Here is a 17,596-nt window from a genome sequence, read left to right as displayed (position 1 = left end):
CGCCTGAAGCTGTAACGTTAGTGCATATTAAAAAGATACAGTGACGCTTCATAATTGAACTGCCATTTAATGTTTGGAAACTTGGTTGTTTGATATGCCTCAACTCCGTTTTTTTCTGCCAAATAGTTTTTTCAAATTTTCAGAAATCTCTTTTTAAGGAAACGCGTTTTCACTCAGAATTAAGTTGCATGGGAATTGCTGATTATTTATTTTTTACGTCCATTTGACGTGACTTAAATGATAATTAGCTTTTTCTGAAAAAAAAATGCCTGGACATTATTGTACAAAAATAAATTTGAACTTATATGATTCTACACTTTTTAGTTTAATTTAATTAAACTTGAATTGTTAGACAAGTTAATCAACGTTACCCTCTATCATCAGAGTGATTATTTTTTACATTTCAGAAGAATGGCACGCATGAATTTAGTTCTACAGTAAACTAAGTTTTAATTAATTTTTTTTAAAGGAAAAATAGAACTGCGTAAGAAGTAAAAATAAGATTTTATGCACAAAATTATGTCATTTCAGAAAAGAAACTTGGGGGGTCTCTTCTCTTAAACTTGTAATAAATATGTATAGGGTGCTGATTATTTTCTGAACTTTAAATCATTTAATCAGTGTTGGAATTGGTTTTGATTAGCTTTGGTAATGGAGATGATACAGTGGCACACGAGATGTTTTTTAAAATACATTTCCATGCCTTCATTTTTTTTTGTGTGTGTAGTTTTGATATCCATTGTTTCAATAAGTCTTTAATTTCATGTAAAGTAAGTTAAGTTGGCGTAGTTTGCTTTAAAAAAAAACATGTTTTTCCTTCATGCCGAAGAATATTTAAATATCATAAAACGAAGGTTTTTTTTTAATGTGAATTCTTTCATATTATGCTGCCATTAAACCTTTTAATATTTAAAACGCGTTTTCCCTGAAATAAAAATCTCTTTTTATAGTGGCTTCGTAAAGATCTTAATCATGATATAGAAATATAACATCATTTATTTTATTAAAACTGTTTCCTGGCAAAGATAAAGTAATTGTTAATTAGTCAATTTACTTTTGAAAAAAAATAAAAAAATAAAATAGGTTTGCATTGCAATTCCAGAGTTTTACAGTTCTGTATGGGCGTTATACGAATACAATGAAATTTTTAAAATTTTTTTTTTATTAGAGATCTCATTATCATTTACTACCTTCATGCCGCCATTGCATTAATGTTATTGCTTTCTTATTCTAAACAATATGAAAACTCGCAAAAATATTAATATGGCGTCGTTAAAATGTAATCTTTTGATTTGAATGTCGGCCGTTGTTGAATACGTTTGTCAAGAAGTACACGATCGTGCGTGCGTAACGTCTTTTCTTCTCCTTATTTTGCGATTGTTGTTTAGATTTAACATGAGCGAAAATGTTTGGCTCGTGACTTAGTGTCCTGCTTCTGCTGTAAAAATAAAGCAACTTGTGACGTGCTCAGTCTTTCATCACTTATCTGTGTGGCATGGTGCTGGGTAACGCTGAAGAACAATGCTTTACATGCTTCACGTTATCTGACTTTTCTTACAAGAAATTCACCTTCCTGCAACTCTTTCAAACATGTATTCTTTTTTCAAATCTTGAACTCTTGGAAAGTCGTTACACTTTATTTTTCTCTGTTTTACTCGTGTCTCATTTATTTTCTGCCTTTTTCTTGTCGTCCACTGTATTGTTTCATTTTTATATGTAAACGTGTTTAAAATTTATTGTGTTTAAATTGTATATTGTTTGTAAATGTTAAAAAAAAAAAATTATTTAAACGTAAATGTAAAAGAAAATTCTCGAATTATTTTGATCTTCCATTTCGCTTAATTTAAAATTTGTTGAAGATATGCCTTGATTTCTACCTGACTAATAGATAGCGCTGTAATCATTAGTAATAATTCTGATTATGTATCATTTGTGTAGTAGGCAATAGTTTGGAATGGCAGGCTTATTGCGTAGCTTAACAAGTATTACACCATCATTATTGTTTGTTTTTATTGTTTACTTTATTAAATTCGATTGTTATTAAATATGACCTTTTTATTCATTGCACCATTCTATACTGAACATTCTACAAAAGATACAGCTCCCCACCTACCTGTGGATGCTACTTTTTAAAAAAAAAATATTTATGGTATATCACTTTTTTTTGGAAGTTTTTTGTTTAATTAATTTTTAAATTATTTAACCTTTGATAATTGTACTGATCATTGGTTACTTATTATAATGGCTGCTTATTCTTTTTATTAAAATCTAAGAGAGGAAATTTCTCATTTGTCGGTTAATTATTTCACTTGACTGACATACTCAAGTAAAACCATTTAAAGTTTATATAAAAGTTATAAATCGTGAAGTGAATTAAAGCAAAAAGGAACTTTGGCGGAGCCAGCAATTATGATAACGAAATACTTCTCTTTCCTTTACATCAATGTTTCAATCAGAATTGCGAAAAAATAATAAATATTAATTTCACTTATGGTTTTTGTTTTAATTTCATGTAAAAAAGCGAAATTAATTTATTACCAATTGTGATTATTTAATAGATATCAATAGATTTATTAACATGTAAGAGAATTCTTCATTCTTAATTTTTTTTTTAACGAGAGAAAAAAAAACTTTTTTTGTTTTAAATGTAAAGAGTGACCTATTGAATTTCGTAGTTATCGCTATAAATCAACAAAATATTGAAATTGGCACAAACTTCCCATTATTCTATCGGAATTGGTGTTACATCTACAATCATAGTGGTAGCGGATTCTTCTCTATAATTCCACCCTGTATTGTGCTTGTTGAATATTCGTGGTGGTATAACACGGCTGAATAAGTTTCTGATGCAATTTACTGCTATCAACCCAAAGGAAGAAAAAAATTTCAATTTTTTTTCTTCCTTTTTACAGAAATTGAAATTTCAAAGAGATATTGTTAGGAAATGAAATCTGTTCCATTGTAAATCAGGTCGTTTGAATAACCAATGCTCACGTTTGAATATTTTTAGATAACTACAATTTTTTTTTCTTCCGTGTAAATTTCGATTGTTTAAATTTTTCGAAGCTAACTTAATTTGTAAAATTTTATTTTGAATTATGATTTGCGGTAATTTTTATTTGAATACCACACTGTTGGCTTTCAATAACTACACGAAGAAATACTTTTCCTTGATTCTTTTTTTTTTAAATTTACGTAAATTTTAAATCTTATTACTTTTTTTAAATGCATTTAAAAGAGTTTAATGGGGTTTTTTTAAAAAAAATTTTGCATTTATGTGCAATATTTCGATTATTGCTTCTGATATTAACGTATTAAAACTAGTAGTAGTTTTCAATAATATTTTGTTGAATAAAAAAATATGAGATCAACTGGAAAATTACTTTAAAAAATTCCAGCAGGAAAACTGTTTTGTTTGAAAAAGAATAAAACATTAGTCAAGTTTTGAGTCGCAATTCTAAATTAGTATATATATGTATTCCAAGATAAAAAAAAATTATCACTATCTCATCAGCTACTTTTTTTTCTTCTGGATATTTCAAAAGAACTCTCTGTGTTGGCTACTTTACTTTCTTCAGCTAAAAATATTAAAAATTTAGAAATCGGTCTTTTAATGCATTTCTAAGATCAAGCTAATTAAATCTGAAAAGAATATATAACGTATTACTCAAGTCTGTAATGTCATTTAATTGAAAACTATTCAACTATATTTTTTAATTGCATAATTTTAAACTCGTTTCTTGGAAGAATGCGATTCATTTGGAATAGATTCGTAGGAAAATATTTACATTTTTCTCTTATGCAAAACTGATGGATATGCAGAATGATTTATAGAAACATGTCCATTCAGTTGCAAACCTGAGATAATTTTAGACCTGATGAGGAAAAATTATTTCCGATATGTTCCATTTGCTTTTAAAACTTGTTTAATCCATTTTTTTAAAAGAATTAAAATGTTCAGTTTCATCAAGAGTCATTCTAGGAGAAGTGAAAAAAAAAATTTCCTTCTTGAAATTTTTCTTTCATACAGCGGACCTTATTTTCATATGTTCCCAAAATTATGAGTTTGTATTTCACAAAACGGACTTTTCAATAAAAGTTTGGAATAAATCCTGTGCATAATTTTAGGGTCGGTCAAAAAGTAATTGGAAAAAAATTGACTTTGTTCTCCAAAAAATGAGCCTCTTTCTGATTTAATACTGCTAGACTCCGTATTTTTCAGTATGCTGTTTTTTTTTTTCGTCCTCTCTCCCTTAAAATCTGGGAACAACCATTGGAATGTATTAAGCTATGCAATAATTAACTGTTCGATTTATCTATTATTTGATTAAATTCAAATTAAGCAGCTTTCGAGCAAAAAAAAAAAAATCTCGTTAATTACATGACTGTGAATCGAGAGCAGTGAATGTACTAAATTGACTTCTTTAACGCGAATAGGTTGCAATGAGAATAATTGTTTAGTTTTATGACTAATGACCATGTCCAAGTTACCTTCAGATGATGTCAGTTACGAAACACTGAGTCAGCGACCGTATTATAATGAATTCATCGCTCTCTTCTAGTAGCCGCCAAACCATTTGGGCAGCTTTTTTTCTTTACTGTTCTAATAGCTATTTAATTGATCATCTACACGCCACCTCTCTCTCGGTCATTTCTCTTTAACTTCAACTACCCCTTTTAACTAGTTTCATTGACTCTCTAGAGTAAAAAATGACTTGATGCCTTATAGTTTTGAAGTTCGATGAAGTAATTATCCTAAAAGCGTGTTTTTCCTTTTCTCTTTTCATGAAATATATCTCTATCAATCAACCGGAGCACAGTATAAATGTGCTTTATAGTCTATCAAAAAGAGTAGATTTAATGTTCCATTTGCATTTTATTTTAATTTCTAATATTATGAAAGGATTTAATTTTTTGATTTTCACTGTCTTTTGTCTTTTTCATGCGTGTGAAGAGTTCATTAATTTATAAAAATTTGATTTCTTTGATAATTATTCTTCGAGAAATTTTGAAAATTTCGTAGTTTGCTAATTACAACACGAAGTCTGTGCTAATTAAAAACCTAAAGTCTGTTACATCCTGGGCTTTACCAGTAAAACCTAGCTTTCATTGAAGTAAGCTTTAATATAATTCCATTTCGGCCTTCAGCAAAGCTTTTTCTCTAAAACTTAGGATTTACCAAACTGGCTTGATAATGCCTAAGTTTAGCTGGTAAATCCTAGAATTTACTTCAGGCCTTATCAGTAGCATATGTATTGAAAGACAAGGACGTGGTATAAATTATTAAGAAACATATAAAAGAGATAGTTATCTGTGTTTATAGGTTTAATTCTGCTAATAAGTTTAATTAATACTATTACAAATATTTACTTTGTTAGGATTATTCTCAACTCGTTAAATGTTTATAAGTATCTCTTTTTTTNGGGGGAGGGAGGATATTCGTATATTTTTTAATTTTTTTATTTTTTAAAATTATTTTTTAAATAAATAGCCTTTTTTTTTTAAAAAAAAACTAAACTTTAAATGTTTATTTGCTCAAAATTTTCAGTTTCAATTATATAAAAAGTTTTTACGTTGTTTATCAATTGAAAATCTTTTTAGTTTACTTTTTTGAAAAAAAATTATGCCCAGAGAGTGTCTATTAAGCATGTCTTTAATTATTTTTATAAACTACAAATTTATCTTTTATTCTTATAATGAGAGAGAACTATTTTTTGAAATATACACATAAAACAGTATAAGAGGGTAATTTAAAAGTTATTGAGGATCAAATTCAGTTATAACATAATATTACACTTTTTGATAAATTTTTGCAGCGTTAAATGAGCGTCTTTTCAAAACACTAAGTGCCCTTCTTCTAACCGATCTGATAAGTTATTTATAAATATTTTTTATCAGGCGTAATTCGACAAATGATCACACTTCACGTAAATAATAATTTAATATAGTTTGCATGTTCTACATTTTTTGAGCTTACAAAAACCTTTTTATTATTTTTGCCCAAACTTTGTTCTAGTTTTTAATATCTAGGCGTTGCCTATTCAATAAAAACATTATTCCTATTATGCAGCTCTCTCACGTGCGAAATTTATTGTTTCATAGTGTTTGTAAAAAATGAAAGTACTTCTCTAACTTTTTAATCCTTTTGTTTGTATTGATTGTACCGTGTGATAAATTGAATCAGGGAAAGAAAAAAAAATGACGCGGAAGTAATAGTGAGAAAAAAAGAGTTATTTTTAATTGTCTACCTGTTCACAATAGAGTGAGCGTTCAGTTCAATGTCTTCCTCCTTGTAGGAAGAGATTGCGTTTACACGCGATGTGCTAAGGTATCTTTCTCCTGATAATGGTAGAAGAAAAAACTTACCTAATTGGTTTAGGCACACAATTACTTTGCTTGCGACAATCTACTTCTATATGCATGGATATTTACTTATTAAACTAATGATTGATAATATTCGTACTTTATTACTCCTGTTTTATATTTATTCTCAAATTGAGAATTGTAATATTGGGGGTTTTGAATATTGGGAATCGTTAAATTACATGTTAAAGATTAGTGTATTTCCATTAATTTGTTAAAAAATCAAGACAGTATTCCCATATATTTTATGGCCATTAATACTGTCAGTATTTATCATGCATGCTCGTTAAGTACATTGTTTTCGGAAATGTGATACACTTCCGAATTTGAAAAATTATGCGTATCACCATGAAATAAATGTCAGGTTCATTTTCATTAAATTGATTTATTGTTATTTGAGTATTAACATTTCGCCTTTTATTCCTGTTTTAAATATTTTCCTTCGCTTTCTATAAAACTTTTAGTTTACAAGATTAAACCGTTTACGCGGAACATTTTGTTCTGTACATAAATAATTATAATTTTCTTAGCATCATACTATACTGATATGAATTTTAACTATGTTTAGCTTGTTGAATAAAAACCAAGTCAAATGCTTTATTAATTAATAATTGCACATATTAAAATTATTGAAATGATTCGAGTTTATTTTATGATCGACTGTTTCGTATGCTTTGTTGCTTTCAATATTCTATTTACAAAGAATTAAATTTCACATGCAATGATTCATTGATTTCTTTTCATAGGCTAACACACCGCTTATAATTTTAGGTTTCATAAATATTTCTCATCTGAAACTATTTACCCTTTCCCATAAATAAATTTGACAAATAAAAAATTTTTTTTTTCTTCTTTGATTTCGTAATTTTTATTTGCTTCTCTAATTTTTTCTTTGTTCGAAACAATTTTCATTTATTTAAGGATAAGATTCCATTATTTTTGTTAAATATGGTGAAATGCGTAATTTTTGTACATTTGTTTTTATATTGATGGTACTGCAGTTTGAAAATAATGTTCTCATAATTTTTTTTTATTTTTAATTTCCGTAATTTTGTGTATAAGTTCAAATGCACCTAGATTAGTGTGATAAAATTATTAATTTATCTATGTGGGAAATTTTAACCTATAAGTAAAGTTTTATAAAATGGCTTAAGATTATTCTAAATTGGACAAACCTAATTTAATAATTGATTTAATGTATTCATTTGTTTCATGTATATGAATAATTATGGATATCATAAATATTTTTAATTTTATTAAGTGCGTTGTGAAGTGCTTAGGTAACTTAAATATAATTCTGAAACAATTTTTCCTATGTTTTCATCCAGAAATGATTTTTTTTCTAATGTCACAACACAGTTAAATAATCTTTATTTATCAGGTGCTTTTGATCTCAAATCTGTTTAAACTTTTGATCTGAAATCTGTTTAAACTTTTGATCTCAAATCTGTTTAAACAAGTAAGAAGGGAAAAAAAACTGCCATTTCAATATTTATATTTCGTATCTTGTTAATTTAATCGTGCTAGATGTCCGAAACATCTCAAACAATATGTAGGTGTTTTCACGAAGAGATATAAAAATGTTCATTTTCAGAATAATTTTGTCTCATTTTTTGAATTTCATTACTTCAACTAGCGATCCATGCAGCCCATAAATGACAATATCCTTTAACCTTCGCGAAAACCTTGCATGAGTTTTCTGACATTAATGTAGTTATGCGATATTAACTATTTCGGTTGATGCTAAGAAATAAATATTCGTGACTTAAAAATGTAAACTATTTTTGCACGTGTTTACATATTTTATAAATATACTTTATATTATTTATAAATTTTCTTTTTGCTGTTTTGAAGTTATCAGAACATGAAATATCCTTCTCTTTAGACTGCTTGTCAGATTTTTTTTTTTTTTTAAATTATAGGCATTTGTATCTGTTGTATAAGTCAGATTCGAAGTAATTAGCCTTATTTCTATGTATTAGCCTTATTCCGTCTTTAATATAAAACTAAATAATTTTCTAATTGTATTAAATAATGAAGTTTCAAAATGTTTCTTTACTTATGAGGCATATTTGTAATTATGCGTAAAATTATATAAGTTCCTTTTAACACTTTTACGCAGATGTGATACCATTGTTCCTTTTGCCTATATATATTTTTCTGGCTCTCTAATTACAAGCACATTTTGGTATTTTTTAATTATGAAAGCAGTCTAATAATTATCAGAAAAAATCTGCAAGATGAATCAGAATTTGTACAAAATATAAAATCCAAACAAAGTAATTTTAAATTTTTTTCCCCTTCTTATTCAAAAATTCTTCAATAATTGATTTCGTAAATAAAAGAAATTTTAATCATGAATAGCTGTTTCTCTTAGCGCTATGTCTTAAAAGCTACATTCCTAAAATAAATTATAAAAAAAAAACTTTCCATGATGTCAATTTATAGCTTTTGCGGAAATAAAAATACTTATGCTTCTATCGTTAAATATCAGATTGTTTTATCAGCTTGTATCATGAATGTATTTGCGCAGTGTGTATTAGATATACTTGGCCTTAACCGATATACATACTTCTTCGTTTATCGTTTAACGTTATTATCATAGGATTAATTTTTCCACCCGGAATTAGAAAAACTTTGTTCGATGTCAGGTTAATCTTAATTTCTGATTCTGTCTAACGTATTTTTATATATATATATGTATGTATGTATCTAACATATAACTGGAGATGAAAAAAAACTTTTACGTTTTTAAAGTTTTTATATAAAAATCCCGAAAGGCTAACAAAAAATAGGTATTTCCCTTCATGTCATTTAGGTACAGCTGATGTCAAATTTTCTCTTTTTATTAAAAAGGTTTTTTAAAAATATGATTTTATTTAGAGGACTTATATCTAGTCACTTAGGTGAGGCGTTGCCTGTTTGTCAAACTATCATTTCCTCTTCCTCTTTTATTCATATGCAAAGAAATATTTTTCATTGTAAATGTTTGCAATGTCAATTTTTAGATAAATGTATGTTATATTTAAATTTTCTCTCAGGTTGTAATTAAAATTCCTAATTTAAAAGTATTTACTACAGGATACAAATTCAAGTAACATTAATTTAAGAAAATCTATAAGAATAAATAAATGATGAAGAAATCGAAATAACTCTCTTTTTTTTTTATCCATCTTTTGGTTTTTTAATTTTATTTTACAACTTTTAACATTTTTATTTTAACTTTACGATAGATGAAATAAGCAAACAAAAATGATATGGGGAGAAAAAAAGAAGCAAGTCGTCCGATTGTTGGTGGGCAATAGCTTGCTTTAATTATGTTTTTTTTTTTTTTTCGCAATTTAGTTACGGGAAATTGATTAGTAGTAGAATTTTCATTTTTACAGCCAAGTACTCTTTCAAGTCTGAAGGTGATCGACTACATTGAATAAGACATTTTTTTTTTTACAATTTGACTAGGAGTATCATTTTGTTAATCTTTAGCATTAGAGTTAATCCTTAAAAGGACAGTCCTGTGAATGAATAAGTCACCACTTTAAACCTTTAATATTCCTTCACTGTTTGCAAATACTTTTATTTCAAGAAAATAAGCAACTAATTTAGTCCTCTAAATCTGTCTTGTAAATTATAATTTTAGATGCTGAAATTGTTCCGATTACAAAAAATTAATAAAATCGCCCAACACTGTCAGTGAAAAACATTTCTGAGCGGGGTCATAGTTCGGCTGCATTTAAATCCGTACAAAAATTTAAACTTTGATTTTATTTACAGAATTTATCAACAAAAAAAACTAATTTAATGACTTTGATGAACTAAATCGAATGATGTACGCATAAAATTCAAAATAGTTTATTTTTAAGCTGATGCTTAAATTTTTGGGAGTTGTTTTCAAAATGTTATAAATAAATTCTTTTTTACTATCTCACCAACGCCTCTTATATTTGTTTTAAAGAAGAGGCTACATTATTTCCTTCATCATAACAGATTTGAATAATAGTATACGAGACATTTGAACTTCTGTACAGATATTAATTCGTTATAGGTCTTAGGAGCAAAAGTAAATAGCATTAATACTAATTTACAGTAACGGCGCTCGATGGCTGCTAATATGTTAATTTTGCTTTAAAACGCATTAATCTTAATAGCTCATTTAGATATGGTTGAGCAATAATATAGCTGTTGTAATAAATAGTCTTTGATTAAATGTGAATGTAGTTCAAAGCATTTATGCTCGTCAAACTGTCTCTTTTTCTTGGATTTCTATAAAATAAAAAGGAAAGATTTTCATGTAAATAAAATATGTAAAAACTCTTAGTTCGTTTTTGTATTTTTTTTCTAATAAAAATATACGTATTTTTATAAAGGAAGACTTCTTGTTTTACAACTGAGACTTATTTAAAAGTTTTAAAATTTTCTTTTCATTTAAAACAAATTCAGTGTAGTTTCCAAATCATAAAAAATGCGTGTCTTTTAACGTAGGTTAAGAATTACTACATTATTATGCATGTGTTTTTCTTTTTTAACGCGCGTGTTATAAATTAATAGAAAATTCGCTTTAAATTTTTTTTTCAACTGGAGAATATTTTTAAAAGATATCTTATGAATTTCGCTGTGGATTTTTCAAATTCTTTTTTCCCTCTATTTCCTATCCATTGCTATTTCCAGCTCTTCTAATTATTTTTCCACTTGGAAAAACCTAGTTGTCAGGAGGTAGACATGCTAGCCTCAGGTGAAGGACAATTGTTACGGCTGGTGGCGTTTACGACCTTTTATATTTAACTTTTCTCTGTTCAGAGTCCAGTTATTTCGATTACTGTTATTGTCAAAGATCCTGGATTATTTTATTGTTTTGCTTAAAATATCATTAAGTTATATGATTTATAAACATGTTTATCATTGTTTGATTATCATCTGTGTTACATTTCTCAAAAGAAATTTGTGCTCAAAATTATACTCAGAGCAACGGTTCTTTCGTACAATGTAAATGTTTATGCAGTACTTTGACGTCAGATTTTGTTGGTGTCCTTGTACAAAATTACTACCTGTAATGCAAGATATTGTATTAAACTCGTCAATTTCTTTTCAAATGTTAAAAAAAATAAGATTAATTGTAAGGGAAAATAGCAGTATCGTCAATTAAAGCAATGATTGGAAAAAAGTGTTTCAAACATATTTATCTGGTTTTAAATTTTTCCCTATCTTTCCTCAGGTAAATAAAGTTCCTGGTTTAAATTTTAAGAAAAAAAAATAAATAAAGACCTTAACAAACTTATCTTCAACTTACCGGATAGTTTCTGTCTCTTATAACTACATTTGCAAAATATATTTTAATACTAGTATAATATATTTTAATACTAATGGAAATATGTACATAATAATGGAAGAGGGGAAAAGCATTACTGAAATACCTTTTATTTATTTATTTAAAAAAATTTAAGTTGTGTTGTGTTTGCATTTAAAAAAAAAAACCCACATAATCTAAAAAACAAAGATGAAAAAGAATTATTTGGAACCCTTGAGTTATTTGCTCTAAAATTTTGTGTTAATATTAGTGAGATATTTTGTATTTATAGTATGTAATATTATGGAAAGAAAAAAAATGGATATGCATTTAATTTAAAAGTATCAGTCGTACCTATATCAATATTCCTGAAAGATAAAACTCAGTTTCGAAAACTGCGAAAATTTGAAAATAAAATGAAAAAAAAAAGTCTAGTTATTTCTTTTTGTTTCAATTTTTATTTTTTCTTCCCAATTACACAAAATAGGGATTTTAATTTTGTTAATTTTCTATCTTTCAAAATATCATTTGCTTTCTATACAAACGTTTTTGAAATATTTTCCGAAACATCTGGACTGCTTATCGTATTACTATCTAGACGTGAGTATGTTGACATAATTTTGTAATACGATCTAATTTTTACAAATTATTTTTTTTTAATGTATAGTATTCAGATATTTCTATTGTAATGTTGCCGTTTTAGCAATTTTACCTAAAAGTACGAAACAACTGCATTACTTGAGTGCGTAGTAAAATAAATTACGTCGACAATATTGTCAATATTTGTATAGCCATACTAACTGTAGTAAACCCAGACTTTTGAATTGAATGGTTCTTCATGATTTACCAATATTTTATTACATCCTATTTTAGCTCATGGTCCGATTTTGTTTTATTACAAATTCATCCTATTATAAAAAGATATATACTACTTAAAAGTTGTTCTGTGTCTTCTAAGTTTCGTCTTTCTCCTGTACGTTTCGCATATTTAAAAAAATAATAAATATCCTTAACTTTCAAAATTTAACTTCTTATTTTTCAAATTGAAATTATATTGAGCGTATTTTAATTAATCAATATTGATGTTCTGCAGGAAAACATTTATTAAAATCACGTCTCTTAAAAATAGTTTTAAATAACAGTGTCAACTTCAAGTTTTAGTGTGTATGAAAACTTTCCGAATCTCTCAACCCCTGTCAAAATAAAATTCTGCTTGTGACAAAAATATTTGTTCATTATTGATCCAAATATTATATTAATTAATGGACGAGGGCTTACCAATAACTCTCCCCTCAAAATATAATCAAATGCTATTTTATAACTATTTTATGAAATTCATGGTTAATTGAGGGCTTTTCAATATAATTAATGAAAAATACACTTTAAATGAAAATCTGAAAACTTTTTAATCTAGTAAAAAAAAAGAAAAAACGGGAGGACCGGAAGTAAGAGCTTCCGGGATGCTACTGTTTCCTGATAAGCCAAGACTAAAAGGATGTAAGGTATCATTTCAACTTAGACCCTCTTCCTTTCGTTTTTGTTTTTGCAAATATTTTCTCGATGAAAAATAGTGCTTTGTTTAGAAATTTTGGTTCCAAACTGCTTCTACAATGCAGCAAATTCTGTTTATTTAAACAGTCTTAAATAACCTATACATACAATTAAATTGTTAGGCATCACAGTAATATTTTATAAAGCTTTTCTACAACAATACAAGTTATTGGTATTTAACTTTTTGTTGCTTATAAATATTGTAAATAACTTGGAAATATGTCTTACTAACATTTTTGCATGAATTTTATTTTGTAATACATACTAGAAGAATATTAGATCGCAATGTGATTAATTGGCATACAGCAAGCATTCCGTTTATGAAATTTCTTAAATTTCTCTAGTTTTTCCAATATTTCAATTCTAATTTTGAAAGCTAAGTTAGATAGATAGGTAGAAAATTTGACGTATTATTTCTTCCTAACCTATTCACCCGTTTTAACATTCGAGTTTTTATTAATAACGAATACCGTGTATTTAAAGATGCGAGGCTGAAATTTACTTATTACTGAATGCCAATTTTTAATTAAAAGACAAAATTGGCGATAAAATTTTTGACTTATTCAGATTTTTGGCCCTAAAAGTATAGGGATTATCATTTTATTTCATTATATCACTGGCATTACGTGGCCGGGATAGCCTGGTTGGCAAGGCGCTACGCTAGACTCACGTTTGTGAGAGCGGGAGTTTGAATCCAGTTGGTCGAAGATTCCCCGTGTGGTAAACGTTGACTGGTGCAGGTTAAATCAGTCGGGTCACACAGTCCTCGACGTCCCCATAACAAATCAATACCTCTGGGGATACTGAATTGGAGATTGATTGTTCTCTGATTCAGGTCAAAATTACGATCTGTGGTCGAATAAATGGATGTATGAATGGGTCCGCCCTGTAAACGGGTGTAGTAGAAGTCGAATTCTTAGCCATAGATGGAGCCACTGAAAAACAAGAACAATCCCCCCCCCAGCCTTAATGACCGACAACAACAACTGGCATTTCGTAACTTAAAATTGTTTTTGAAAACAATTATAAAATTGTTTGTTCTTAATTTAATTTAATGCAAGAAAGCATTTTAAATGTTTTTTTTTACTTATTAATGATTAAAAAATGGAAATTTGTATAATATAACTTTTTTTGTATTATGTTGAAGTAACTTAGTGATGTTAAATGACAAAATTTATATTGGTTAAATAAATCCAATCAGTAATTTAAAATGCAACTTTTTATTTACAACAATAAACTTTTATTATTTTCAGGAACCAATTTATTTTGAATTTTGGCATTTAAAATAACATAGTTTAACATTATGTAAAAACTTCATTATCATATATTTAAAATAGAATCGCCCATTATTAAATTTAATAAAGAAACACAATTACAAAGTATTTTTTGCATGAAACTATCGCAGATTCTTGCAAAACACGCACCCCAAAAAAAAAAATAGATAAAAATAAGAGACGAGAACATTCTATTTCTCACGTAAGTGAACTTTTTGGGTCTCATTTTATTAAAAATAGAGAGATTTTTCATAGCATTACAGTTTCCCACTAACTCTAATGCTTTTAGAGCTTCACAGTGCATGCATAAAAATTTCCCAACACATCAAATGAGTCTCTAAGGAGCTGGAAAATAAGATTATCGTTGCAGTTAATGTAAGAGAAACGCTATGCAAAATTTCTTTCGCTACCCTCTTTCTTTGCTTTGTTCAGAACTTAAATCCATTGAAAATAAGTTAATATTTAGAGAATGTATGGTTTTGTGCTTGATTTCGAAACTAAATTAATTGGTATATCTTATTCAGTTCCTTCAAACCATGAAAGAAAAAAAAGCTTTGTAAAAACTTCATCATTAGGTTAAAAGTTTTCTCACTTCGTGAAGTTCCCTTCTGGTCTGTTCATATTTGAATTCTTTAAATTATTTGGTACTTAACAATCATGTGAATGTTACTAGCTTTACATTATTTGGTACTTATTGAAAATTAATGATGCTAGCGTTGGATCTGATAGATTGATGTATTTCTATAATATCTGTAATATGTTGCATTTTTTAGCACAAACGAAAAGAAATTTTTATCAGATCTATATTTAATAAATAAAACATTTAAATTTTTTTAAAAATGCAATTATTTGTTAAAAACTTATGAATTTTTTTTATTTGCTTATGAATAGCATCGACAGATGCATTTTTAAAATATTTGTACGGTATCTAACACCATAAAATTTAACTACCTGATATGTATGGGCTGTAACTTTATTATAAAAATAAAGTATTTAAACAAGATTTGAAGTTATATTTTACTAATTATATATAAAATGTGGTGGCTCAAGGGAGAGAGAACTCACCTCCCAATAAGGTGACCTGGGTTTGAATCCCTGCAATGACATGTCAATACAAATTCAGCACCTGACTCGCACCAACCACAGTGCTGGCGTAATATATCATCAGTGGTAGACGGATCATGGATCAGAGTCCCTTTTCCATCAGGCTAACCATGGGAGGTTTTTGTGGTGGTCATATGCGGGTTAGTTACATCAAAAAGTCCTCCACGAAGACAAATTTCTCCCAATACTTGATCCAGGTGTTCTCTTGTCTTATGGATTAAGTTCAAAATTACTATGCTTCAGAGTTGAACAATGATAGTGTTTAAACTCAAAATTGAGTTGACTGTTCAACAACGGTTATAAAATATTAAAAATAAAATAGCTATTAATATAAATAATCAAAAGTATATTTCAAAATTCATTAAAAACATAATTTGAGTTTTTCCTTATTTGTTTGCATCCTAAGAGCATATATTCAGCTAGTTAAATGGCAGCATCATATACTACTGCTTCATAACTTTGAAAGAAATATTTTTAAAAAAAACATTCTATTAGGTTGCAAAAAAGGGTGTGTTTTACTTTTCTTATGTGTCTAGAATCGAAGATAAAGAACTAAGACGACACATCAAATGCATTCATATTATTTCTCTTTTAATATTATTTATCTTCATATTTATTTATTTTTTGATAGTGTGATTTAGCATAGTATTAAGTTATACTTTCTAATTTCAGGAAGGCTCGTCGCAAAGAAAAAGATGCTGTTACAACATCTCAAGAAGAATCTAAACTTTATTTAGAACAAGCTGTTTTGGAATGTAGTGTTCCTGAAACTAGGCTTAGAGAAGTCATAGATTTGCCACCTGGCATAGAATATAATGAATGGCTAGCTTCTCATAGTATGTATAATTATTTTATTTTTTGCATTTTTTTGCTCTTTTCTGAATATTGATTATTATTATTTAACTTGTATTATTTTACTATTTTCTGAATATTTGTAGTTACAATTGAAAAAAATATTAATCTTTTCTTTTATTTATTTTAGCAATAGCATTTTTTGATCACACAAATTTAGTATATGGAACTATATCTGAGTTTTGTACAATGTCAGGTTGTCCAGATATGAATGGTCCAAATGGAAGGTATGGAATTTTCTTTTCTTGACTGTGCATTTCAGAAAATATGCTCGAAGTTATTTAAATTATAAGTAAACTTTGCATTCAAATTTTCTATATGAGAATGAAAAAATTTTTTAAGATTTGCATTTAAAAGTTGAAAATTCTTTTTTTTTTTTAAAAAAAATCCACCATTTATAGAACTATTAGCTTAAAAGGGTATTTTCCCCCCTTCCCTACAAATATTGCACTTTTGTTCTGTTTTTATGTGAGTATATTTATATTCTTGCATCTATTTTTTTTTATTGACTGAGCGTTTTCACCTGTTTTTGTTTCCAAAAAAAAACTATCCCCAATTCTTGTTATTTAATGGGAAAGTCTTGTATTGAACTGAAATTCCTATACAAACTTGTCCCACATTAATCTTATAAAATATGAATGCACTATTTTCTTATATTTTAACATTAGGTGCTAACACCCTTAATAAGTAACATTCACAAGAATAATAAGTAATTTATTGATTTATTCATTATTTTCTTACATTTATTGGTGGATTTCATATTAGGTAGCTACATAGCTGAAGAAAGTTGTAAACTGTATAAAATATTAAAATTTGATTTCTTAGTCAAATTATATTAAATTAATATTTAAAAAATTTTATAAAGTTTTTTAAAATAAAGATTTCTTTAAAATATAATTTACACTGTTTATTAATATAATTTAAATGTTAAATGTTAATATAATTTAAATGTTTTAAATTATAAAATATAGTTTGAAATAGTCAAATGTAAATTTTGCTTAAGACTATTAGTCATTACTTTTCATTGTTAAAAAATTCTGTCTTTAGTGAATTAGTGACAAAAATGTGCTATCCAAACAGTTTATAATAGGTCTATTTCTAATCAGGTTTTAAAAAAAGTAAATGTTGCCTTAAGATAGTCTGTTTACTTTTATTTTTTGTGTTGTGAAAA

At 27.3% G+C, this 17,596-nt stretch overlaps 1 protein-coding gene across 4 annotated transcripts in view; it reads left to right on the top strand.

The window, feature by feature from the left end:
* Positions 1-17,596, top strand: part of LOC107457068 (MOB kinase activator-like 2) — a 221,308-nt gene that overhangs the window by 193,101 nt on the left and 10,611 nt on the right. For all 4 annotated transcript variants that reach the window (XM_016075120.3, XM_016075116.3, XM_016075115.3 and 1 more), the window contains exons 2-3: positions 16,246-16,409; positions 16,556-16,652. In XM_016075120.3, the coding sequence (XP_015930606.1) occupies positions 16,246-16,409; positions 16,556-16,652 (261 nt within the window). The remainder of the gene's footprint in view (positions 1-16,245; positions 16,410-16,555; positions 16,653-17,596) is intronic.

The sequence above is a fragment of the Parasteatoda tepidariorum genome, chromosome X1 (assembly GCF_043381705.1).
Source record: "Parasteatoda tepidariorum isolate YZ-2023 chromosome X1, CAS_Ptep_4.0, whole genome shotgun sequence".
Lineage (NCBI taxonomy): Eukaryota > Metazoa > Arthropoda > Arachnida > Araneae > Theridiidae > Parasteatoda > Parasteatoda tepidariorum.
Note: the sequence above shows the minus strand (reverse complement) of the source record. Positions and strands in the feature narration are given on the sequence as shown.